General features: G+C 39.4%; 1 protein-coding gene across 1 annotated transcript in view; it reads left to right on the forward strand.

Moving 5' to 3' along the window:
- IMPA2 (inositol monophosphatase 2) overlaps positions 1-21,232 on the forward strand; it is a 27,250-nt gene extending 6,018 nt beyond the window's left edge. Inside the window, exons 2-8 of the mRNA XM_048840236.2 lie at positions 3,036-3,169; positions 8,440-8,544; positions 9,841-9,886; positions 12,486-12,594; positions 16,344-16,452; positions 16,640-16,791; positions 20,631-21,232. Coding sequence (XP_048696193.1) covers positions 3,036-3,169; positions 8,440-8,544; positions 9,841-9,886; positions 12,486-12,594; positions 16,344-16,452; positions 16,640-16,791; positions 20,631-20,746 — 771 coding nt within the window. The 3' untranslated portion in view covers positions 20,747-21,232. The remainder of the gene's footprint in view (positions 1-3,035; positions 3,170-8,439; positions 8,545-9,840; positions 9,887-12,485; positions 12,595-16,343; positions 16,453-16,639; positions 16,792-20,630) is intronic.
- Positions 21,233-26,432: the final 5,200 nt, after the last annotated feature.

Here is a 26,432-nt window from a genome sequence, read left to right on the forward strand (position 1 = left end):
TCTAATGAGGATGATTAGTGTAATACTTGTATAGCCAATATATAATTACTCAGCTTGGTTGCCAGTTTCATTATACCATACTGAGGGAGGGGGAGATAAGCTATTTTTATTTCATTGACACTTTTTGTGGTCGCTGAATAGATTTCACTTAATCTGTCATAGCTCTTGTCATCTTGAAGGACTCTTATGTAACTCCACACCTAATTTGGAAGACTAGCCAAATGCATTAGGTGATTATATTTGTCCATTTAAAATGTGTTTATATCAAGTGTTCTGTAAAGAGTCAAACCTAATGGGATTCTGTTGTACATACTCTGAATTTTTTTCACCATTTGGCCTGATTCTAATACTTTTACCCAGGTTTGAAGCACTTTACTCCACAAGTAGTCCCACTGACTTCAGTGGACTGGTGGAAGGTACTATTCAGCATAAAGAATCTGGCCCAATATGAGATACTTGATAAACTTAATTTTATGAAGAACAAATGCTGTTCTGTTTATAATGCAAAAAATGTAATCATGGTGAGCGAGGTTATGTCTACACTACACTTACAGTGCATTGAGGCGGTGATCGATCTACCAGGGGTCTTTTTAGGGGGTCTAGTGAAGACCCACTAAATTGACCGCAGATCGCTCTCTCGTTCACTCCGGTACTCCACTGGAACAAGAAGCATAAGGTAAGATGAGGGGAGAGTTTCTCCCATTGACCCAGCACGGTGTAGACACCGTAATAAGTCAACTTAAGCTACGTTGACTCCAGCTATGTTATTCACGTAGCTGGAGTTGCAGAACTTAGGTCGACTTAAACCCATAGTGTAGACCAGCCCCTAGTTTCTGACTTGGATTTCAGGTGCAAGTGAGTGAGATGGAGTAAGAAACCCTCTCCTTAGCAATTTATGCAGCCTTGGATCTGTTGTCCATATAAGAGGACCAGTGGGGATAGGCAGAAAACTGGCGGAATATAGGCCACACCCCCATACACACACCCAACCCCTAACCAGAGTCATTTGAGCCCATACAGATGGGGTAGTAATTTGCTGTTGGCACATCCCAGGAGCAAGGAGAAATCAGGAAAGGAACTGAGACTCAGAGGTGTGTCTCTAAGTCAGAATGCCTGTTGGGGCAGACCAGTTTATGTATTTACTACTCCTTGCTCAGTCTACCCTGTGTTAAGAAAAAATAAAAAAAGTTTAATAACATCATACAAATGATGTTAATTCACATTAATTAATTATTAATTAATTCTTAATTCACTTGACTGCCTTATGACTTTTTGGGGACACCATGTGAGTGGTAATTTAGGCCCTAATCCTGCAAATACTTACCCATAATGGTAACTTTACACATGTGAGTGAGCCCATTGAATTTGGAATCGTTCACATGTGCACAGTTACTCACGTGTAAAGTTCTTACAAAGTTGGGGCCTTGATATCATGCGCACCCAAGGCACTAAGTTAGCTAAAGAGGTTCAATATCACCAGGAAAACAGGGCAGTACGTAAGGAAATAAAGGAGTTTTCTTGAGTAAACATTTTGCCATGTAATAAATAATACAAAACCTTTTGTGTATCATCTTCAAAGGTAAAAATATTAATTAATCTTCAAACTCCTTTGTGAACTAGGGAAGTAAGTATAACTTTAATTTTACAGCTGATGAAACTGAGACAGAGAGGTAGTGGGACTTTTGTAGGCCACACAGCAAGTCATGGTCCAGATTATGTAAGGAGGGTCACTGTAACAGCTGAGTGTGTGAAACCCTTCAAATGTAATATTTTTGCCCATGATAAACACGTGATAGAAATGTAATAGGAATTTGAAATTTCCTGGTTTCCTGTCCCATAAACAGTACTGTAGAACAAACTGCCATTTGAACATAAATGGCTTTTCTTTAGGTAGGTTTAAAAATACTTGAGTGCCGGAGTTTTGATTGAAGGATTTTAAAAAATGTATGCCGCAGGAGGAGGTTGTGTTTAGAATATTAATTTGATGTTGCTTTTTATTTTGTGTAGTTATGTACAAATCCAGCAATTACATTAATTTGTCTTTGCTATCACTGACTTTTGATGTCCTTTCTTAGATTCTTCATAATTGTCTTTGGTTAAAAAAATAAGTTAACTGTTCCTCCAAGAGAAACATTGTCATCATGCCTTGTTTCATAATGTCTTGCCTTATGAAGTAAGAAACAGAAAGAGGTGAAAGTAGGAAGAAGTTTGTCATTCATAATTTTCCCATTTGTGAATTTGCATCAAATTTACTTTAGTTTAGTATGGCTTTCAAGTTTTTTTAAAACATAACGCCAAGATTTAAAAAAAACACAGAGCCCAGTATTAGACTCCTAAGTCCATCTTTAGGGACTTAAATAAGTGGCCAGTTTTTGAAAGGTGCTGAGCACCCAGCAACTTCCACCAATTTCACAGGTTGCTGAGCATTTTTTAAAATCAGGCCACCTATTTGGATTTAGGATGCTAACACTAGACACCCATGTTTGAAAATCTTGGCCTAAATCTGATATAAAAGGCTTCTTTTCAGAGCCGAACTAGTATGGTTTACATTTTTTGTCACTTTTTAAAATGTAAGAGGTGGGAGTTTTGTCCCTGTAGTTGTTTTTTTTTTTTAATATTGTATTTCCGATGGAGAGGAAAGAAAACTCCTGAGCCCCAATGATCCTCCTTTTTCCCCTGTGTCTCTCCCCTAATTTTTCCAACCCTTAATGTGCCCATCTGCTGCGATCCTTCTTACTATACTTGTGGCTGCATCTCCTTCCAGAGCTTGTCAATGACTTTCCTGAACTAGCTAGAGGGGTTGTTATGGAGAGATGCAAGGTGCTTCCTACCCTCATTGCCTCGGTAGTATTCACCACCCCTGAACAAATAGGATGGATTTTGAGTCCTAGAACTGGATCCCTTCCCTTGCATGGTAGCATACTGATGTGTCAGTAGATTTCAGGGTCAGCAATGAACCTCATGTGTAATATATTTTGTTAGTGTCTAGGGAAGGAATGTTAGAAATAAATCTGATGTGTGTACTCCTCTTTCAGATTATTAGGAAAGCTCTTACAGAGGAAAAACAAGTGTCTACAAAAACATCTGCAGCTGATCTTGTGACAGAAACTGATAATTTTGTGGAAAATGTGATTATTTCTGCTCTGAAAGAGAAGTTTCCCTCCCACAGGTAAGTATCTCTAGAGAGAGAACTGCCCAGGACCCTGTCCCATGCACAGGCCATCTATGTGACCATCATTAAAAGGGAATTTATAAAATTCAGTCCCTAGATGTCAGATGAGATCTGTACAAATTAATTCACCTCCTAATAACTGAATTCAGTTTTAATACCATTTAGATATCACTTTGTTCGGTCTCCATTGTTAAGAATTAATAAATGTCTTGAATTTAAGCAGATTGGACATTTTTATAAGCTTCCTTGCTTTAAAAATTTCTGTTCCAGATTCACTTTCATGTTGAAAATTACTTTGAGAAGGTACACGGTATTTTTCATTATTGGCCACATAGTATTATTGCTCTGGATTAACTTGAGTCATCATCTGAGGTTTTGAATATTTTGCAACCTTTTTTGATTTAATTAAATAGTAATATAACACTTTTGTCACCAGTAAGGGTCTCTAAATTAAACTATCCATAGGAAAGCTTAATTTGTTCACAACTCTGTATCTTTTTTTCTTCTGCAATATAATACTAAGAATATTTCAACAAATGGACATTTGAATCAAGCTGCATTCAGTTATCACTAAGGCTCCAGTCCTGCAAACGTTCATGTGAATAATTTTGTTTTACTCACGTGCATATATGTGTGTGCAGGATCTGGACTGAGTATAGCATTAAGTCACATTTAGCTCTTCTAGCATCTGGAGGGTTCTCAGGTGAGAAAGAGTCAAGGAGGCTTAGCTCCTTGAAGCATCAGGATCCTAGCCTATAGAAAATAAATGTTGTACAAGTTACTGCACAGGATTTAATTGTAGGTCTTAAATATGAATTCGGGTACGTGATTCCTCTTGAGCTATTAAGGGCATTCTGAGAGTAACCCCCTACAAACAGAGGCCATAAAATGATACATTTTAGCATATTCACATTGGAAATAAGCTTTATAAAACACGTCTTAAGATTGGCTTGACGCACACAATATATATATACTTTACAACTGATTTTCACATTTTACTTTAACCTATGAGGGTAAAATTCAGCCCTCTGCAGAGAGCCAATACAAGGCCTGTGTGCTACTTAAATCTACATAAACTCTCTACATCTACTTTAAGTGGGTTTTAAGTGGCACATAGTGTGACGGGATCCCCCCGGAGTGCAGCCTGGGACTGTGGGACCGCTGTGCCCCCTTAACTCTCTCCAGCCTGGGCTGTCTCTCACACTGCCTTGCTAGTGACCAGCAGCAAGCCCCTCCAGGTGCTGTGATCACTCAGCACAACAGCATGCGGAGCCCCACACTCAGCTGGATTGCATAAATGCTCCCAGAGCCACTCATGAATCACACAGAGAAAGACACCAGCCAGATACCCCCCCAGCTCCCAGTACTGTACTGTCTAATTCCTTAATTGGTTCACCACTTCAACAATGGAAAGTGAACAGACACCAGCCTTTGTCAAGCCTGAGCAGATTTGCCCCCATACTTCATACCAACTCACTGGTAAAGATAAACCGTTAAAATCTATCTTTTATAGTCAATAAATTTGTTTAAGTGATATTAAGTGATAGGCAAAAAGTCAGAGTTAGTTACCAAAATAAAATAAAATATTAGCACGCAGTCTAAACTTTCAACCCTATTAGACTGGGCAATATCTCAATTAAGCAGTTTTTCTCACCCCACGGGATATTGCAGTCCTTAATATTCAGGTTTGTTCCTTAAACCTGAGCCAATCTCCTCTGTTGGAGTCTTGTCTTCTTCTCAGTGTCTTAGTTGCTTGCAGCATAAGTGGGGGCAGCAGAAAAGGCCCAGTATGTGTCCACGCTGTGTGTTTTATACCCTCACTCTATGTGCTTGGAAAACACAAGTCCAGGCGTGACTGGGGGCATTGCTGAGTCTCTCCCAGTAAGGTTGAGCAATTCCCCTGGTGTGGCCTCATGCAGGTGAGTCATTGCATTGTAGCTCCCTTGCTGGACAATGGCTCTTGGTGGGTTGGACGTTGGTTACTTTCCTTGCTGTTGCCTCTGGGGAGCGAATATCTTGCTGATTCCCCAACTTACAGCATGTTTTAGTGACAACCATACAATACAATTCTCATAATTTCACATGCATTAATGGTACACATATATGGATAGAGAAATGACTTTCGGCAGATCGTAACCTTTCCCCTGATGCCCTACAAGGCATGGCTTATATGTAATATCACAATTATATACAGATGAGGAATATGGGGGCATTACAGGGTGCTCCCCCAAGGCACAGAACGTCACACATCGGCCTTGCACTAGCCCTTTACATAGGGATGAATTTGTGTCCAATTCGAAAGAATTCAGCTAACATGGAACATATTTAAAAACCTGATCCCATTGGTCATGTTGGTGTAAAAGAGCGTACTTAATGCAAAAATCACTGAAAAAGTTATAGTCTAAGTACGTCTTTCTAAATATCTGTTATGTGATCCAAAACTGTGGCAATACTACACAGGTTAAGTGTATAATATTTGGTTGCAGTTCTTAGGCAGCGCTGGGATTTACAAATATAGTATTTGAGTAATATTCCATCTGAAGTCCTGCTTGCTGTGCTGTTGTCTGTTCTGTAAAATATCTGAGTTTTCCTTAACGATCTGCCAGAGGAAGCGTAGCATACAAGGCTCATGTAACATGAGCATAAAGTGTTGGAAGCATTCATGCTATTTAGAAGAGGAATAGCAGGTTCAAGGTCAACATAGCCCCAGAAATGGAAGTCTCCAACATGATGACAGATTATTAACCCTTTACAGTCAACTTCCACTTTGAATTTGGCCATGCATTTTTCCTAGCTTCTGATTTCATAAGGTAACTCAGTGAATTAAGCTTTCTTTAAGACCATTCGGGTTCTGTTTGTTATATTTTGGCCAGGGTTCGTATTGAACCAAATGCATATTTCAGTTTACAGAATATAGGCTTCTGTCTGAATAAAGGTCCATCTTGCAACATATGAGATACAGTAGCTAGGTACAAGGGTCAACAGCAAAGAAAAAAAATTAAAATTGACTTCAGTACAGGTTTATGTGCTCTGTCTCTCCACTAATCTGGCTTTCAGGGACATCCAACCAAGATTTTTAGATTTTTTTTATTCCCCTTTTCTTAAATTATTTTGGTTCAGGTACTTCTTAGTTTAAAAAGGAAATTATAGTAGTGACAAACATTACCAGAGTTGTCACTGCAATTAGAGATATTTGTGATGTGGCAGAACGATGCAAAATAGTGGTAAAGTTTGTTAAAAACTCATTTCTATGCTGGATGCCTCAATTTTCATTTTGCTTTACTGATTCTTTAAAAATAAAGAATTTCAGTATTTTATTTCAATACTTTCATGGATTTTAATGAGCATTTTCTAGATGACAGATTTTTTTAACTTTCTTTTTCTAATGTAACAATATACATAGTGAAATGGTTTGGACTCTTCACAGAATGAGGCACTCATCATGTAGTTCTCCATTAATGACATTATTCTTACCACAAAGCAGTATCTTTCAATGCTATGTTATGCACTATGGGCTGATCCTGCTCCCATGGAAGTTAATGGGATTGTTACCATTTACTTCACTGGGTACAGGATCATACTATATGAGTCTGACCTTGCACCAGTGACGTCAACGAGACTGAGCTTTGCCATTGACTCAGATGGGCATGAGATCAGGCTCTGTTCCTGGACATTTATTTTTCCTGTGTTAAGTCCTTTTAAAATCACTGGTGCCAATAAACTTTTAGTTACAAAGGAACTTTCCTGCATTACAAAAGTTTTGACAGTAAATACTACATATAACTGGTCTTATACAGCAAATACGTTTCTTTGCCTTCCTTTTCCCCCTCACCATGCTCTCTTCTCCCTCTGTCCCTCCCTATCAAAGCCCTGAGGGTCCTTTCTCTCCTTGCCATCACTCACTTCAGTGCTCCAACCCTTTTTCTAGACCGCCCACAAGGGCCTGAACTGTAGCCACCATCTTCCCAGCGAAAGAAGACTGTCACATCAGAGATAGTCATTGTCTCTCTCTAACATTGTTTACTCTCGAGTACCATGAATCTGTTGCCTCCCTTTCTCTCCACAAGGCAGAATGCTGCTGCCATCACGCCATTCCAATCCCCAAGGAGCCCAACGGGCAAGAGTTGAACATGCCCCATGCCGGCAGCTCCTCCCATGTGGCTGTACCACCCCCAGCCCCGACCCCGTCCCTTCCACGCAGTTGTCTGCGTGACTGCCTCTCCTGTGTGGGGTCTGTACAGCCATGCCGGAGGACAGGACTGGGGGCAGTACAGCTGCACCAGAAGAGCTGCCAGCATGGGACGCTGGCTCCTGGGAGCGGCAGCCCCATGTTCTTCTCCTTTTGCTGCTGCGGGTCCCGGGAAAGCCCTGCGGTTCCACGGATACCGATTTATATCTGCAGGTATAATATAAATTTGTATATATAAATATACAATATATATATAAATTTGTATCCACTGAGAGTTCTACAAATATCTAAATGATTTTATGTGTACCCCTGGTTGTGAACCACTGATCTGGGGAATGGCAAAGATAACTAAGGCAGGTGGGACAGATGCCAGAACTGGATGTACAATTCCCAGGAAAAGGAAAACCGAAAATCTATTGAAATAAATTATGACAGGACAGAAAATCAGCAGCTCAACCTAGAATTCAATGGGCTCCTGTAAATTTTCTATTTTTTTTTTTAATTCTGTTGAATTACTTTGAGTCTTGTGAAGAGGAAAGTTCAGCTTTGTGAACTTTTTACTTCCTGATCTACTCTGCTATTACAAATTATGGTAAGAGTTCTAAGGCTGTATTATTTCCTGGTGAATTCACCTGCAAGGAATGGAGGGTACATTTGGCAGCCTGCATTACTTCCTGCTAGAAGTGGGCCTGAGCTGCCAAATTGCAATCCAGATCTAAACTTCTGCCAAAGTTGGGGTTTCATTTCAGATCCATCTCTGCATGCGTTACGTGACTTTGAAGTATGTATCATTAACATATAGGGAGGGGGAACTAGAATGGGATATTTTTAATATACCGTAAAAAACAATTTTCTGACCTATCTTTTTAGAACTTCTTTACAAAGTTTCTGTGAGTTGGTGGGTGGTAGCGGTGGGCTTTTTGTGCGGGGTTGTCGGTGGGTTTTTTTTGTTTGTTTTTGTTTTTGTGGTTTTTTTGGTAACTAAACTTTAAAGATACATGACTGTAACAATAGTCCCCAAAAGCCAAGAAGGTGGAGTTGAGTTTTCTGAGCATACTTTACTCCATGTCAAATATAGGTTTATTGGAGAAGAGTCCACTGCTGCTGGTTCAAAATGTGTCCTCACTGACAATCCTACCTGGATTATTGATCCCATTGATGGAACCTGCAATTTTGTGCACAGGTAAATTCAGTAACATGGAGAATTGTTAAAATATAGTAACTTCAGTTTCTCATAAATCCTTCTCTCCCTCCATTACTGAAATATATTTCACTGTGTTAAGTTTGCTCAATTTACACTTACCTATAGCATTATATTTATAAACTGAGGAGCTTTCTCTGAACAAGACCTGCAGGATCCATTCCAGTATCTTTTTATATCTGATATAGTATTTGATACTCCTGGGAGAATTCTGCTCCACTGCGCATGTGCAGAATTTATATCGCCCACAGATTTCTTTGCTTCCCCGCAGAAAAATGACTTTCTGATGGGGAAGCAAAGGGAAGCCATAAAAGCCGTCATACGACCCACCTCAGCAGTAAGTTTTGGGTGCCCAGGGCAGCCGGCAGAGAGGTAAATCACTGTGGGGTAGGGGGTGGGACTGGGAAAGACCCAGGCTTCTACCCTGCACCAGGCTCAGCTACTAGTCCAGGCTGGGCTGGGGAGGACAAGACTTCCACTTCCCCTGCACAGCATCTGGGGCCGGGTCAGACCTACCCCCAGATTTCTCCCCCGGCTACAGGAAGCTCTGCAAACTGTCCCCCCTCCTTCTGCGCTTCCTGCACCCATCGCTCCTCAGCTTCAGGGGGAGGGATCCCTGTACAGGGAGCTGCTCTCCCATCCGCCCAATTCCCATGCATCAAGACCCCCTCATATTCAGACCCTCCCGCTGAGCCTTGCCCCTCACACTCAGAACCCACCCTGCTGAGCTCCACTCCCCCTGCACCTGGACCACCCTGATGAGCTATCCGCACCCGGACCCCCACCCCACCGTGCCCCAACCAGCTGCAAGACAGAAGGAAACATAACAGGTTTCATTTATTGTTGACCTCAGGTACAAAGTTTCTCCCTAATTAATTACTATCTGCAAAGTGCTCTGAGATCATTGGATGAAACATACTCTAAGTATAAATTATTATTTATTACAATAATAATATTTTGAGATCAAGTTATTTATTTACGCTAAGGGGAAAAATCACTAAAATTTCAAATATACGTTTAATATACACAGCTTATTTATGTTTTCATAAATTTATTTTTTTAACTTTTTGAAATATTAGTTTTGATTAAAAAAAAAGAATTGACAAAGTACAAGGGACTGTCTTGGGTGGAAACAGAGGGAAGGTATAATGTAGATTAAGTTTTTAGTTAAGTAAAATTATAGTGCTCTCTGTGGGTTCTGTTGCTGCTGGGAGTTGCGGAATTTGCATGTTTAGAGAGATTATTCATGAATAGTACTTTCTTTCTTATTTTCCACAGGTTTCCAACAGTGGCAGTTAGCATTGGATTTGCTGTTAACCAAGAGGTATAAAATGTGTTCTGAGAGTTGGTAACCTGAGATCCAGCTACAAACCTCAGAGCCATGTGGGAACTAAAAAATTAATACAAAGGCTCTTTCCATGCTATTGAAATGTGTTTGGTCACACCACACCAAAATAACACCCTAATCCTGCAAACCTTTACTCCTGTAGGTAGTCCCATGTTAACTGGATTTATATATTATTAAAAAGGGACTACTGATGTAAGAGTTAATAAAGTCAGGCACTAAGAAGTTATGTTAAAATTGTGACTAAGCGTCTCTATATTTATCTTCTACTGTTCTCTTGTTATTATGCTGATTCCTATTGCTTTAAAGCTGTTAGCTACCTCCGTGACTCTCAGACAGTTGTTGATGTACAGTATATAGTAGGTTTCAGAGTAGCAGCCGTGTTAGTCTGTATTCGCAAAAAGAAAAGGAGGACTTGTGGCACCTTAGAGACTAACAAATTTATTTGAGCATAAGCTTTCGTGAGCTGCAGCTCACTTCATCGGATGCTCACGAAAGCTTATGCTCAAATAAATTTGTTAGTCTCTAAGGTGCCACAAGTCCTCCTTTTCTTTTTGAGTACATAGTAGGATTACTTTCTGTGATACGTGCAAAGTTATGGTTTGGATTCCCTTAATCTACCTTTGTGTGCTTTTGAGGTGCAGTAAATTTAATATTATTCCATGTACCTTCATAATAGGCTGTCCATAGAAAAACAAAGAACCTGGCCTTGGTGCTTGGGAATACTGTTCTTTTTAAGTTTCCTAGTTCTCACCATTCATTTCGGAGATGTTTGTACAGCTACTGTAGTTTTTACAGTTTGATTTATAAAATAAAAGTAGCTATTTTTAAGTAGTTATTCCCACTATTGTAAAATGTGCCTCTTGGGCCTTTGCATTTACATGCATTGACATGCCGTTAGCTCCCATTGAAGCCAACAGGAATTTTATGTGTGCAAGGAATGCAGCATCAGGCAAATTCAGCGATTTGTGTGCAAGGAATGCAGCGATTCAGGCAAATTCAGCGGCCTAATTTTCAGATGTGATGAGGACGAGCAACACCCTTTGGTTTGGACAGTATAGTACTGTATGTGTATCTAGATTGACTGCAGCTTGCCTTTAAAAACATAGCAACTGTAAAGACACGCTTTAGTGCCATTCCAAAGATTATTCCTTCCCAAATGTTTCCAAATATTGCATATAATTACAAAACAGCTTTCTTTAGTATTTATTTATTTTCTATAGCACCCACCATGCTTTAGATGCTGCTAAAACAAAAAACAATCATATTAAATTTCACCATCTATTGTAGTAAAAAAAACAGACAAAAGTAAAATAATAACTCGATAAAGGAGCCAAAATGGGCATAGGTGAACTGACCTGAATAGAAAGATCTAGCCTCAAGCCCTGAATTCTGCTAAAGAGAGATTCTTATGAATATCTTCAGACCTGGAGTTCCATACATAGGGACCCTGAACCGAGAAGAGTCTGGCTCCAGGATGAATAGCAAGGAAAACCCATTCCCTCTGAGCGATCTTTGAGGACTCTTGGGTGAGAGGTGGTCACTCAAGTAGCATGGTTGCAGCAAGGGACTGGGAGTCTAGAAGATCTGAGTCCTATTACTGACTCTTCTACAAACTTCTTCTGTGACTTTGGGCAAGTCACTTAACTTCTCTATGTCTGTTTCCCTATGAGTAAAATGTAGATAATATTTTATCTCATAGTAATGGTGTGAGGATTGATTCATTAATGTATGTAAAGTGTTTTAAGATCTTCTGATGGAAGGTACTATAGTTGTGCAAAATATTAGGTACTTTGGGCCTGGATTATTAAGACTCCAATTGTGAACCCCTTATTCCCATTTGTAAGCAGGTGCTTGCACAAATAGTTCAGTGTTGCCAACTCTCATAATTTTATCATGAGTCTCGTGATATTTGGTGTTTTTCTTCAAGCCCCAGCTCCTGGAGTCAGGTGATTTCACGAGAATCTCAGCATTTTAAAAGATCAGTTAGCTTCTAGCCTTCACGATTGCAGAGAAAAACTCAAAGATGACTTGAGTGCACCTCAAGGGCTCAAAAGATAGAAGGCAAGTGAAATGTACTATGACATGCAAACTATGTATTTTTTTAAAAAACTGCCTGATTTGAAAGCCAATCTCATGTGTTTTGGAGGTCTGAGTCATGAATTTGAGATGCTTGAGGTTGGCAATATTAATAGCCCCAGTGAAGTCAATGGGCCTATTCATGTGAGTGACTGCTCACCAATGGGAGTAAAGTGTTCGGAATCTGGCCCTGGGCGATTTACATATTCTCAATAACTCCTTGAATTGCATTTCAGAGTAACTTTTTATTCCGTTCTAATAGTGTGCGTACGAATGAGCTGTGAATAGATGGAATTAATATCTCTCTTTCTAAACTGAATTTTATATGTTGTGTATCTAAAACGTCAGTGTAACAGTAAAATTATTTATTAGCAGTGGCATAATCTTTGGTTATATAGCTAATTAAAATAATTTTGATCTTTCTGCCATTAGTAGTTGTTTATACTTGTGATGAGTAATTTGAGTTGCATTCATTTCTTTCCTTTTCAAAATCTTAAAGCTTGAATTTGGTGTAATTTACCATTGCACTGAAGAACGATTATATACTGGTAGAAGAGGTCAAGGGGCATTTTGTAATGAAAAAAGACTTCAGGTATCAAAAGAGACAGGTTGGTCTAGATTTTTGTTAGAACTCTAAAATAAATATGTTGAATTTCAGAGTTGATACTAATCCTAAATGGAAATTATTATCCTGATTTAAAATATCTTTCCTGAATTATAACGGTGTTTTTCCTGGAAACATAAGGATGTTCCCAAATTTCTGTTTAAAATATGCAGCTTTATGTGAATTACTATTAAATGGTCCTAAAATATTTTGCAGTTTCCACACGAATTGATCAGTATCTTAAAGGAGTGGTTTTGGATCAATAAAGAAATAGGATTAAATTCACCACTATACTATGCCTTCTGTACACTGGTGTTACTCCTGGGATACAAAGTACAGCTGGAATGGTGAATCAGGCCCACATTATTATGGCATCTGTCATTCACTTATTTTCAGATGACTTGATGCTGCCATATACTGTATCTTGTTTGTAAACACATATGCCAGTAGTAAATGGAATTAATGGATGCATACATTATACTTATTTAAAAACAACGTGCCGTGATGCGTGTGAGAGGTCTGTTTCATCATACAATTAGTTAGAACACTTAATCCATACTGTATTGGGATTTATTACTATAAACCTAATAAAGTGATTCTGCATTTGTCTAGTTATAATAGTTAAGCTCAATCAAATGCACATAAAGACAAGAAGTTTTTTTTAACAAATCCAATGCAGAAGATAAGACAGCATTAATTAGCAGATAGAAGCAAGCAGATGTCACAGAGCTGTATCTTTGTACCCCAGAAATGATAAAAATTACAGCAGAAAAATGGTTTGGTGCAGACTGAAATCATAGTAAATTAAAGCAATTTAATGTACAGATTAGATATGGGTCCAGACCAACCCTGGATGACCAGAACTTCCCTGATAGCTGGAAAAATTTGGATCCAGATCCAGACTTTGTATCTTGGACCAGTCTTTAGTGGGCCAGGTTTATTTATCTGGAGAAAAAGAGTACAAATGGTACACTTCTCCCCCACAGGAGCAGCTGTTCCTGAGGGAGGACATTTACCCCTGAATAGGTGTCCATGGTCGTACCCTAGCCATCCTTCCAAAGGTGTTCTGCCAGGGGAGGGAAGTTTTAAAATGTTTCCCCTGGGCAAAGAATTTCCCAACTGCCCTACATCCTTCATAAACTGGCCCCATTCACTTTTATGTCCAAATGGTGGTGGGCCTTCAGCTGAGCAAGGGCTGTGGGAGACTTTCACCACTTTGTCCCAATTCCCTGTGGACTTTCTGCTAATGTGGGAGTCCAGAACGTAAGGGGAGGGTCAGATCCCATATTGTTTAAGATGCTTTATAATTTTTTTCTCTTTTGAGATGTACTCATTGGGGAGGTGGGGGGGAGGATTTTGAACAGGGAAGATGGAGAATATTTTTATTGATTGTTATGGTGTTTAAATGTAGCCCATTTACAGTTGTTCTTGTCCACTAAAGATTTTAACTTCAATAGAATGAACTACCTCTGGAGTACAAGATATTTTTCCTTGTGCTGGCTTCTGGGATTTGTGGCTTTTAGGCTGCTATGTTACTGCATGCTTTTGTTTCAGAAAATGTATTTTCTATAGAAAATGTTGATGTACAGTATAAAATTAGATTAGTGCTAGCTATGTTCAGCATTTAACAATTCAGAACTAAAGAGAATCACATTTTGGTGATGACAGAATTTTTAAAAGGTTATGTCACAGTAAGAAAACAGAGATGTGGTCTGGGATATCCGCCACTCACGGATTTAAATAATCGTAATGAAGGAACATCCCAAAGATATAAAATTCCCTTTGTCAAACGTTGTCACAGTTTAAAGCCAGGCCTGGCCTTAAGTGTGCTGATACCATAAATGACAGGTTTTTTTGTTGGGTGTTTTTTGGTCTCCACTCTGCCCCCTTCAATAATCAAAAATGTTGGTCCGTTGTCTCTTTTCCTCCCACATTTACCCTGGTCACTGTCATCTCTCTTCTACCAACCCTCCCTATTTCTCTTCCTCTCATCAGGGTGGAGAACTTGTCTTCTGGTCAGCTGTCTCCTGTAGTTTGCATTCCTGAAGCCACCTTGTATCTTTTCACTAGATGGTCTCTTCTCTAAGTTCAATTCCACCCTATGCCTTAAGCCCCAACCCTCCTCAAAGCGTTTCAGTCTTTAAATCCAATTACTAAATTAGCATAACTTTGACTAAGTATTAGGAAATGTTTGTTTATTCATCAGGAACACGTTTACAATAGTTTTCACAGTTCCATAGAATAGTTATTTTTGTTATGACCGAGGTGTACTTGGCATGAATGCATGGTGTTAATAATAATGTCTGTAGTAAGGTATGCATTCAGTATGCCATAATTGTAAACATTGAATGTATTATGCAGAAGACCAAAAGCGGATTACTTTCAACCTCCAGAAATTTCCAGTTATGGCAAAGTAATGCATGCCCTACATTGTGTCCCTATAGTTTTAAAGTAGAACTGTGCTTCTATACTTTAATGTAATGTTTTTAAAAATGGTTATGAAGTCTGTGTTTCTTCAGTTATGTTTGTGATATCCTGTGACTGTTTTATTCTCATTACATGTATATTACTCAACCATTTCTAATCGGCTTGCTTGAATCCATAATGCCCTTTTACATTCGTAGGTCGCCAGTACCTGGCATGTCAATTTAATTACAAGATGTCTCAGGCCACATTAATTTGTCTAGGAAATACCACTCGGTAGCACCACACAGCATTTGGTCCACTATCCCTACTTAATGACAGGTTTCAGAGTCGCAGCCGTGTTAGTCTGTATTCGCAAAAAGAAAAGGAGTACTAGTGGCACCTTAGAGACTAACCAATTTATTTGAGCATAAGCTTTTGTGAGCTACAGCTCACTTCATCGGATGCATTCAGTGGAAAATACAGTGGGGAGATTTATATACACAGAGAACATGAAACAATGGGTAAATCATTTGGAAGGAATACTGTATATACTTCTTAAAATAATACATATGTTGTTGGCCTGAATGTGACCTCATCTGATCTAATACCCATTGAACTCAATGTGAATCTTTCCTTTGGCTTTAAGAGTCCTTGGCTTTGATTAGGCCCCTATACTGCTGTAAATCAGAAGTTACTGAATTAAACACAATACAAAAGGAAAAACTAGTGCTGCAAAAATTAATTCAGAATTAGACCTATTGACTTTTTTTATATAGAATAACTGGTAAATATATTGATACTTGCACATTTGTGACTTTTGTAGTCTTTCCAATGTCCCAATGTAAAAGGGGGTAGTTATTGCAAGATAAATGGAGTTTGGTGGATATATTTAATTGATCTTTACTTATCATACACTTACCTCTGTCTAATTAAAATGAATGGTCTTATCCAAGAGATCAAAGTTCCCTGTTCAGGAAGCATTCTGCTTTAAAATACAATTAATTTACAGTGGAATGCATAGATCTTATGTCAGTTACTTTTAGCTGACTGCTAAAAGTTTGTGAGATCACCAAAGGCTGACTGGTCAATGAAGGAAAAATTCCATGGGAACAAAGGAAACACATAGAAACTGCAGTTTTGTTCTTATTCTTCCTTCCCTTCTTTTACCAAACAAGTATTTTTAGATAACCAAACTGTGTGAGCAGTTCAGTCTTGTTACAGTCATTTAGACAAAAGCAGTTTCTCTTCCTGAGAAAGAATATGAAAAGAAGAACATAATGTGGAGAAATTGCCAAGACCTACTTTGAAAGGCTGTTGAGTTAATAGAAACAACTGTCTACATTGCAGATAAGTCGAAGGCCTTGATCTTAACAGAAATTGGTCCAAAACGTGACCCTGAGACTTTGAAATTGTTCCTCGGTAACATGGAGAGCTTACTCAAAGCCCAAGTACATGGGTAAGGTTTTTAAGAAAAAAATTTATTATGTTAAAAATCATAAACATTCTCAACTTTCTAAAATTCCAAGCAGAATGTTATTCTACTTAAATCAAATGTGATGCATATTGTACCCTGTTAATAAATACCTGGGTTGAAATAAAAGCAGTTTTCCCCCTTTCATTCTTTTATACCTCTCTACTTCTAGGATCCGTGTAATTGGAAGTGCTACCTTGGCTCTGTGCCATCTAGCATCTGGTGCTGCAGATGCATATTACCAGTTTGGTTTACATTGCTGGGACTTGGCAGCAGCTACTGTCATTATTAGAGAGGCAGGTGGTATTGTGATAGATACTTCAGGTGAGTAAAGTATGCTGTTTTGGAGCAGGGACTGTGTCTTCATGTTTGGAAAGCACATAATAGGCACTACTACAATCTAAATAATTGTCACACTCAGTTTTTTTTCAATCACCTTTCATAGCCTCTGAGGGGTGAGGCAGATAAATGTTCAGATGGTTACCCTTTCTAGTTTGGGCTGTAGTCTTCTTTTTTACTTCCCCATCTCTGTCTAATCTATCTGTGTACTTACACGGTCCTCATTTCAATACTATCTGAATATCTCCCTTGAAACAGAAATAATTATAATCTCTCTCTTCCTTCCCCATTGGTAGGAGAAAAGGCTTGATTTGTATATGGGTTTTGTGTGTGTATGTGAGAAGAAGAGAAAAGGTTTTGTGTGTGTATGTGAGAAGAAACTGAGGGAAAACTAAGATGAATAATTGGGTTTTGCATTTAGTTTTGAAAGTGGAGGATCAGTACAGTCAAGTCTGGATCTGATAGGATGCGGTATGATTTTCTGGCCAGCTGGAGATAGAGGGTGGTGGGTTTTCCATCAGCACTTTAAGAGCTGCGAGGCTGAGGACCAACATAAAAACAAGAGTAGATGTTCTTGAGTGGGGGTGTTATAGAGAAGACTAGTTTTATAGAGCAGTTCTGTCTTCCTACCAGCATCACTGAAGCCTTTCCTGGGTTCAGTTTTTGCTATCTGATCTTCATCTAGAAGGTAATTTCAGTTAGATATTCAGAAAGCTGATAGATAGTGATCTTTATGCTTGGTGTAAAGGAACAATGGAGTTGGGTGTTGCCTACATTTCAGTCTATGTTATCTTGCCAATGCTCCCAATGTTTACTCATAGATGCTGAATAATATGGGAGTGGAACTGAGTTTGCGTTTATAGCTGAGAGATTAGGACAGGAGTGGGCAAACTTTTTGGCCCAAGGGCCACATCAGGGTGCGAAATTGTATGGAGGGCCAGGTAGGGAAGGCTGTGCCTCCCCAAACAGCCTGGCCCCCTCCCACTTCCCCGCTCCCTGACTGCCCCCTCAGAATCCCCAACGCTCCCTGCTCCCTGTCCCCTGACTGCCCTAACCCCTATCCACACCCCTACCCCCTGCCAGGCCCCCCTGGGATTCCCATGCCTATCCAACCTTCCCTGTCCCCTGACCAGCCCCCCAAGAACCTCCACCCCATCCAACTTCCCCCTGTCTCCTCACTGCCCCCCAGGACTCCCTGCCCCTTATCCAACCCCCCGCCCCTTTACCATGCAGCTCAGAGCAGCAGGATCTCGTAGCCCTGCCACCTGGCCGGAGCCAGCTGCACTGCCCACGTGGCGGTGTGGCTAAAGGGGAGGGGGAACAGTAGGGGAGGGGCCGGGGACTAGCCTCTCTGACCAGGAGCTCAAGGGCCGGGCAGGATGGTCCTGGGGGCCAGATGTAGTTTGCCCACCTCTGGATTAGGAGGTAGAGGAACAGTTACCCATAGTGATCCTCTGGCTTTGTTCTGAGAGGAGGGATCTAAGCCAATTCAAAGCATTTCTGTTCATTCCTTTAGCTCCTAGAGGCAAGACAGGTATATTTATCAGTAGTATCAAATGCCTCAGACAAGCCCAGTAAAATGGGCATGGACCGGAGAAGGTAATCCACCTGAGCAACACATGCTGTCTCAGTATTATACTCCCTGCCCTCACACCTCACTTAGAGGGATCCATGATTCTGACAGATAACAAGTGGAGTTGGAGATGCCTTTTTGCCAGCTCTCTCATAGTCTGCTTGGAAAAGGAAGCTTAGATGCTGAGCAGTAGCCTCCAAGTTCTCTGGAATTGCATGATAGTTTTTAAATTCTGGTTGGACTATTGCATGTTTGGGAGTGGATGGTAGAGTCCCCTCAAAAGGAGATATTAACAGCCTGTTGCCAGGGTTTCTTCCCGGCGTTCTCTTTTCTTTACCATCCAGGAATGGCGGGGGAAAGAGTCACAAGGGGGTGAGGGGCCCGGCCCTGATTATGACTGTGTCAGTCTACTATAATTACTATTGGCATGAAGAGGCAGAATTCTTGGGAAGAGGACTCTGTTTCTAGTCCTGTTCTTACCTTCTTGTTCTTGATGGCCTCTGAGGGTATTCTGCACAACTGTGATCTAATTCCGTGCAGTGGGAGGTGCTGTGTTCTGGAATTGGGTGGAGACCTATGGGTATATGTAGAGATTCACAATCTAGAAAAATTCTGCAAGGTGTGACTTTGCTATCTCTGTGGTAGAGGAGAGCAGAGGTAAACTCTTTGCCTCCCTTAAAGAAGGCTGGGTTTACAGAAAAACTTTGCTCCTTAGTCTCCCTGTGTTTTCTGCCACCAACACCAAGTTTTCTTCCTTCCTGCATTTTCTGCCATGGGTTGCCTGAGTACCTTGGCAATCTGTGTGGGCAGTGGGATGAGAGGGGCCCTTTGGTGCTAGAGTGTCTATAACAGTACTCCGTGAGAGATTGTAGTGCCTCACTGATTCTTCTATCCCTTTGTCTCTTGGCTGCATAGTTTTCTATGAGTAAATTTTGGAGTTTGGCTCCGTCCAAGGTTATTCTGGGGTGGACCATGGTGGTGCTTCTACTTGCTTTGCACTGGGGAGAGCTTTAATTTCCTCTGCTGCTGTTACAATTACAGTGCCTGGTAAGCAATAGGTTAAGATAAGCTGTCTGATCCAAAGGCACTAGCAATGCAACTTCAATAAGTCAGTCATTAGAGAGACATTCTAATAGAAATGCAGCTAACAAACTCATTTCCTATATCAGATTATTGCTTCCATGGACATTCCCCTCCTCCCTCCCCCACAGTGGAAGTAGGAGTCCTCCAATGGTTCTTCCCATTCCGTTGTCCTTTCCAGGAGTACAGGTTTCCCGCAATTTTGAGTGACTTTTTTTGAACGTTGTCCCTTGGTAGCTATTTATGGGCTGCTTTTATAGCTTCAATATCTTTGTATTCTTTTCTCTTTCCCTCCCAGCCCCATACAGGTCCTTCGCTTATAGTGATAATCCAGTGAAACATCTCAGGTCTGGCCCACTCGGCCCTGGGCTCTGGCTGGCTAGTTTCATCACAGTTTTGCATTTCCAGTCTAGGGCTTTCCCGGGTCAGAGATGCTGAGAATGAATGTCTGTGTCTTTGAGTAAGCCCTTTAAAGTGTCACATTTGAAGTACACAGCTGGCCCAGCAGAGATTATGGTGAGACTCCTAAACAGATTTCAGCAAAGATGGAGGCTTCTTGGAAAGAAAGGGCTGTCAGGGAGAGACGAATGTGCTCATCTGAATATTTATATTTGTAGAGCACTTTGAAGATGTAACGACCCAGAATGTTAAGGATTATTATTTTATTCATTTCTGGAGCTCACATCCCCCAAGTAGAGTGTTCTTTAGTAGTCAAGCCCAGTGATGATCAAAGTGTGCATGACTGTGGAAAGACTTGATGTGTTAAAGAACAGTTTCCAATGGTAGGGTATGTTTAACCCTTAAAATGGGTTATGTTTGTTCCTATTTTATTCCTTACTACCCCTAGTTTTGCAAACAAAACATCTGATGTTTTGTTTAAGAGAGTAAAATGGAATATATTGTGTTTATTTTTGTGTACTGAACGAATGAAAACATTAATTGCTTTTTCTGTGTACTTTGGTTTTTGATAAGTCTATGGTTTCTACAACACTTTGCTTCGCGAGACATCTCTGAATTTGAATGCCTCAACAGGGTATTTCCTCCCCTAAATGTGGCTTTGACGTTGTTTCAGTATTTTTGAATCTCTCTATCTACAACAAGGATATAATATAATATGCCACACATCACTTCTGTATCTAAACATGGTTCTTCTTTATCCTCTTGTTCTTAGGGGGACCTCTAGATCTCATGTCATGCCGAGTGATTGCTGCTGGCACTAAAGAGATGGCCATGTTCTTAGCTCAGGAAATACAGACTATTCACTACAGACGGGATGATGAGAACTGACGGACATTAAATACTTTTACAAGTAACATGGAGTTTGTCCTTCTAAACTACTTAACTTCTTCCAAGATGGGTGTCTTAGAGGGTACATGATTTTAACAGCATGTTTTCTGTGCAGGTCTTCTGTGTCAAATGTTTTAAACAATTTTATTACAAGGTGGCTTCCCAACATTGTAGGGCGGGAGGAGGGAGATTTTTAAAACCTCTAAGATTTGTGGCTTCTTTTTAATATGCATCTATTTCAGCAGTACCTTTTATATATGATCACCTGTAGCGCTTGTTGCCAGATTCGAAGTTTCACATCTGTTCAGGCTGAAACGGAGTCTTTTGGAACATATTCAACTAAAAAGAAAACTTTATTTTTACAAAACACAGACCTCAGGTAAATGAGCTTTAGGATTGTAGTAGATGATAAGTAGTTAAAATGTGTGCCTACCGTACCCATATTCAACAGTACTTGAGAATGCAATAAAAAGTGTTATTACTCCATTTCTGTTTTCTAACTATATCATGACCATATATATGTATATTTTGGATGTTTACAGTGATTTACAAAGTGTACAGAAGGAGGTGATTTTAGGTATTTGTTTCAAGGAAGAGTATATATTCACTTTATGAATGCAGTGGGAGTTACCTACATGGTTAATAACAGAGCTGCTAAAAAAAAAAGGGAAATATTTCATGATTTTTTTTTCAAATTGTCCAACCAACTCTAGCTTATAGAGAATGTTAACCAATTGGGGCCAAATCTTACAGTCCTTACTGAACCCTTACTGAGAGCTCAAACCTGCAAACATTTACTATCATGGAGTAGCTGTGACTAGTGGGCAGAGTGCTTACTACCATGAGTATTGAAGTCTATGGGGACTATTCACAATGGTAAATACTATACATGGTAGTTAGTTCTGGAGAATAGGGCCCAATGTCAAGGAACTATTGACTTCAGTGGAAGTTTTGCCCAAGAAGAAACTGCAGGATTTGATGTTAAGGGGTAAATTGTAAAAATTGCCACCTTAGTTGTGCTTGCAAAAGGCTAATTATAAACGTAAAGTATTCATTTTGCACGTACAATTGTAGTCATCTTCAGAATATCTGGAAACCTTGTAAAGTAAATGACTAAATCTAAAAGAACAAAAATTCTGTGCAACTCTAGTTTTGTGTTTGGCACTTTTTTTAAAATCAAGTTCATTTTTTCGCCTTCCTCTGTAGCATGGGGCACGGGTCACTTGCTGGAGGATTCTCTGCTCCTTGAAGTCTTTAAACCACGATTTGAGGACTTCAATAGCACAGACATAGGTGAGACTTTTCTGCAGGAGTGGTGGGTAAAATTCTATGGCCTGCGTTGTGCAGGGGGTCGGACTGGATGATCATAATGGGTCTCTTCTGACCTAAATATCTATGAATCTATTATACTTACTATTTTTTTAAAAGAAATCATATCATCTGACACTACTGAACTTCTTAAATGTTAGTGTCCAGAAAAGAATCTGAGATTAAACATGGGGACTTACCTCTAGTTTTTCTATTGATGTTACGAATTCAAATCTACAATTATTTTTGAATAATACAAAGAAACAAAAAGGCCCACAAAATACACACAGGTCTAAATTTTCAAAATCTGTTCCTAAATTGCACATGCAGACTATGTAAATGTGCACGTAAACTGCGATGAGAAACTGGAAATTGAGTGTACAGTTATCCATTTTGCATGCACATCTAAAGAACACATTGTTAAAAATATTAGCCATTGTACGTGCCTTTTTATTTAATTCTGTGAAAAATGTTTTTCATTACGAGTATAACTTGTATACTGTATTTTTTTAAAATGAGAAATGCAAAATTCTGGCTGTGGAGAGAATGGCTAAAATATAGGGCCCTGATTTAGCAAAGCATTTAAGCACATGCTTAAGTCTCATTGGCCCTGATTCTCCTCTCCATCAAAGCACACCTCAGACGCAGAGGACAATGACAGATTCAGGAAGCTGGCTGTAATTCCCTGATCTCCGGCCACTTAGCCAGGGCAGAAGACAGAGTAGGCCCCCTGCTGCTCTAGCTTCTGCCACTGATTGATGTAAGCTCTGTAAATGAGCTTACACCTGCAGGGAATCAGAGGTAGTGGAGTTCAACAAGCTTCCTTCTTTTCCTTATGCCAGAGAGAGAGCTGGTTTGAGAGGTGTCTATACCACCTCTACCAGCTTTACATCAGTAGAGATTCCTTGTACACAGGAAGACTCTCTGGCTGGTTTAAATTCACTCTGCACCACTTACATGATGCACTTAATGGATGAAAGAATCCTGTCCACTGATTTTCATGGCATTTGAGCACACTTAAGTGCTTTGCTGAATTGGGGCCTCAGTGAGGTGGGAAGGGGAATGTCCAGAAATCCAGTCTCAGATTCACCTGTTACTGTCTTGGATAAAACATTATTTTTTAAAAATAAATAGAGAGCTTGTTCTGAGAGTTGATGAGCGCCTCAGACTCCTACTGATGTTAGTGGAGTCGCAGCTGATCAGTAGCTTAAGGAGAAGGCCCAGAGTTTGCAGTGCCATTGGCCACAGTGATTCCCACATTTTACTTAGAATTATTAATTAGCTGACAGTTCTTAGAGGTAAATCCTGTCCTCGATTTTGACTTTCCCTTCCATCTTTCCTTGCTTGCTAGCTAAAGCTCTCTTTTGTAGGCATATTCCTTACTGTAGACTTTCCATTCTAAGGTTTAAATTAATACCGTGTGTATAGCATGGGAGCCAAATCTGTTCGTGTTTAATTAGGGCTCTTTTTTTCCTTCAATAAAATAAGGTTGATAGCTACTCTTTAACCAGCAGTTATAAAATTAGTATTTTTAAAACAATGAAGATGTGAAAGGTTACAATCCATTTCACATGCTTTGGATTGTTTTTACAACACGTTTCAGGCGTTACATTATTTTGGAGGCCAGTTTCTGAAACCAGAGGCAATATTTAAATATGAACAAAGATGATAAGTTATAAATGTTGAGAACAAGTGTTTCCTATCCTGAATGTCATAACCTGTGCTGGCATTTTTTCCATGTTCGTATCCCAGTGAATGTTGGTGGAGATTTCAGAAGAGAGTAAGGAGAAGCCATGGGCATCTCTGATACACCAAAGGATATTTTTTTGTCGTGTCATACTCTTGTGTCCCTAGTGTATTCAGGATGAAAAATAGTTTGTTTTACAAGCAAATAATCTAATCATTTTAATTACAGGACAGTCATTTGTAAATGTATTTAAGAATGTACTTTTAGGGGTTGAAGATGCTTTTTTCATTTCCACCCAGAAAATTTATATAAATGTATTCATCTTTTTTTTTTGCGTTATCAGAATGTGGCTGCAATTGGATCTATGCAGGCAGATTCTGCACCTTTGCAGAGCCTTATTGAAATCATGGGTTTGCCTGCATGAATCAGGCCTACGTGTTTTTCCAGCTGTTGGAAAAAAATTCAAAAATGCTTGTTTTGTGCTTGGATAACTCAAAAACAACTGTTTTAAATCTCTAGGCTTTATAGTATTTAATCTGAAATGAAAACTAGTGCCTTTGCCATATAAAAATAATGTGGTTTTGAAAAAAACAAAATCATGGGCATTTTAAAACAGTATATGGCATGTGCATAGAACACTCAGTTCTATTTGTAGAAACATAAAGGAAGCTAGTATGTGTCAAACGTCTGTAGTTATGAATATCTTAGACCACGTGTGTGTAACTGGGTGACTAGATCTTTATTTACACTGCAAGTGTGTATATGCTCTGAATAGATGATATCTTTTATTCAAGGGAGTGCTGCTCAGCATCCTATTCCTTTACTTTTCAGTCTGTCACCTGCACAATGGTTTAGAACATTTTAAATCTACTGTTTTGGTATAATAATCTGAAATAATAATGTACAATTCATGTATAAGTGCATTCTGGTCGTGAACAAACTAACTACGGGAATAACAGTAAACTGCAGATAAAGTAAAGTCTTCCATTACATGATCACACAGCATAGGCAAATGTGATATACTGTTCACCAAATACTAAGTAACATAGAAAGGAACTCCATCTTTTTCTATAAGATTTAGCACATATAACAATAGCACTATGTATCTCTGACATGTGGCATACTAATGTACAGCTTTTACACATCCCCAGGTTTTGATCTGTAACGTGTTACAGACACCACAGTTTGCATGCACTGGTAATGTCAAGACTCTAATACACTACACCCTATTGAATTGGTTACATATTTAAAATTTTCCTTGAAATTGCCATTGTCCTTATAAGGAGGTGGGGCAGAAAAGCCAATAAATGCTCAAGTTTTCAATAACATATCCCTTAAAATCATCCCATCCCAGTCCACTGCAGTCAAGGAATTGCACCTGTTTACAACAGAGCATTTTTAGCCCTAGAAATACTACTGAGGTAAAACATTCATGGTACTACAGAGGGAGTGTCTCTTATCGCTGAACAATTACTTCAGATTTAGAGTGTGCAGTGCCCAGTTTACTCCAAAAGGAATACTGTCCACTTCTTAGGAGAGGCCACTGACAGTTGATAAGATCAAGATCATCATTAATGGAAACATATATCAGCAGCTGTTACAAAAATATTGTTCACTTATTTTCCTGCACTCTGTCAGTGCTGTGTATAACACTTAATGGGGTAATGTAAATCCAGTTAGTAACTCTCAGTTTGAAATTATTTTAAATGTTTTTGTAACAATCTATTTTTCAATGAGAAAAGGATTATAATCTGCATTAAACATACGGTAGACAGAAATTGAGAGAGAGAGTCTATTTCTCTGCTTTATGAACTCTACGTGCAAAAACATGGAAATTTAGACATACACAAGGTTAAGTGGTTGTGGGTTTGGTGTGGGTTGTTTGTTTGTGAATGGCTTTGCTGGCAGCCAAATATCTTAGAAAAATTCAAAGAAGGATTAGTTATTGGAAAGAAGAGAGCACATTCAGACACACAGGCTAGGATAAAAATGTATAAGGGCTGTAGACAGAGCCTCATGCTTCAAGGTACAAGATGATTACCATCCTGAATGCTAAAATTGTCAGGATTAAAAAGTAAATAGTATTGAACTGCACAGAGTGAATTTAGGGGGAAGAGTTTACACTTTATTCCTCTAAAACTTCAAGTATTGACCTCCATCATAGACAAGATATCACAGTATCTGGACCACTGATGTGTTCTTATTTGAGTGAGGAAAACATTGAATTGTGAAACCCTCTCTGAGTAACTCTTGAGCCCTGGTGCTTCCAACAGACAAAAGCTGTAAGAGTACCATTGTCTCTCCTAAATAATCAAAGGTGTTAATAAACCCCTAATCACGGAGGGTAAAATTTTCAAAAGTGCCTTAATGACTCTGGAGTCTAAGTCCCGTTGACTTTGAATAGGACTTAGGCACCTAATTGATGTAGGCACTTCTGAACATTTTACCCTGAATGTTTACCTAGCTCTTGTTTGTTTAACACAAAAAAGTACATTAGAAAGTGAGCAAGGTTTGACAGAGAATAAAACACAGCATAATTTCAAGGATCGATTCTTGTAATAAGCACTGACCCAAAGATCTAAAGAAATCTGTTTAGCTCATACATCAACATCTTTTACTATTACAGAATTCAGGACACATCAGTTATCCTCTGATAGTAAAAAGGTATGGAGGAGGGGAAGTAATCAATAT

Source organism: Caretta caretta, chromosome 2 (assembly GCF_965140235.1).
Source record: "Caretta caretta isolate rCarCar2 chromosome 2, rCarCar1.hap1, whole genome shotgun sequence".
Lineage (NCBI taxonomy): Eukaryota > Metazoa > Chordata > Testudines > Cheloniidae > Caretta > Caretta caretta.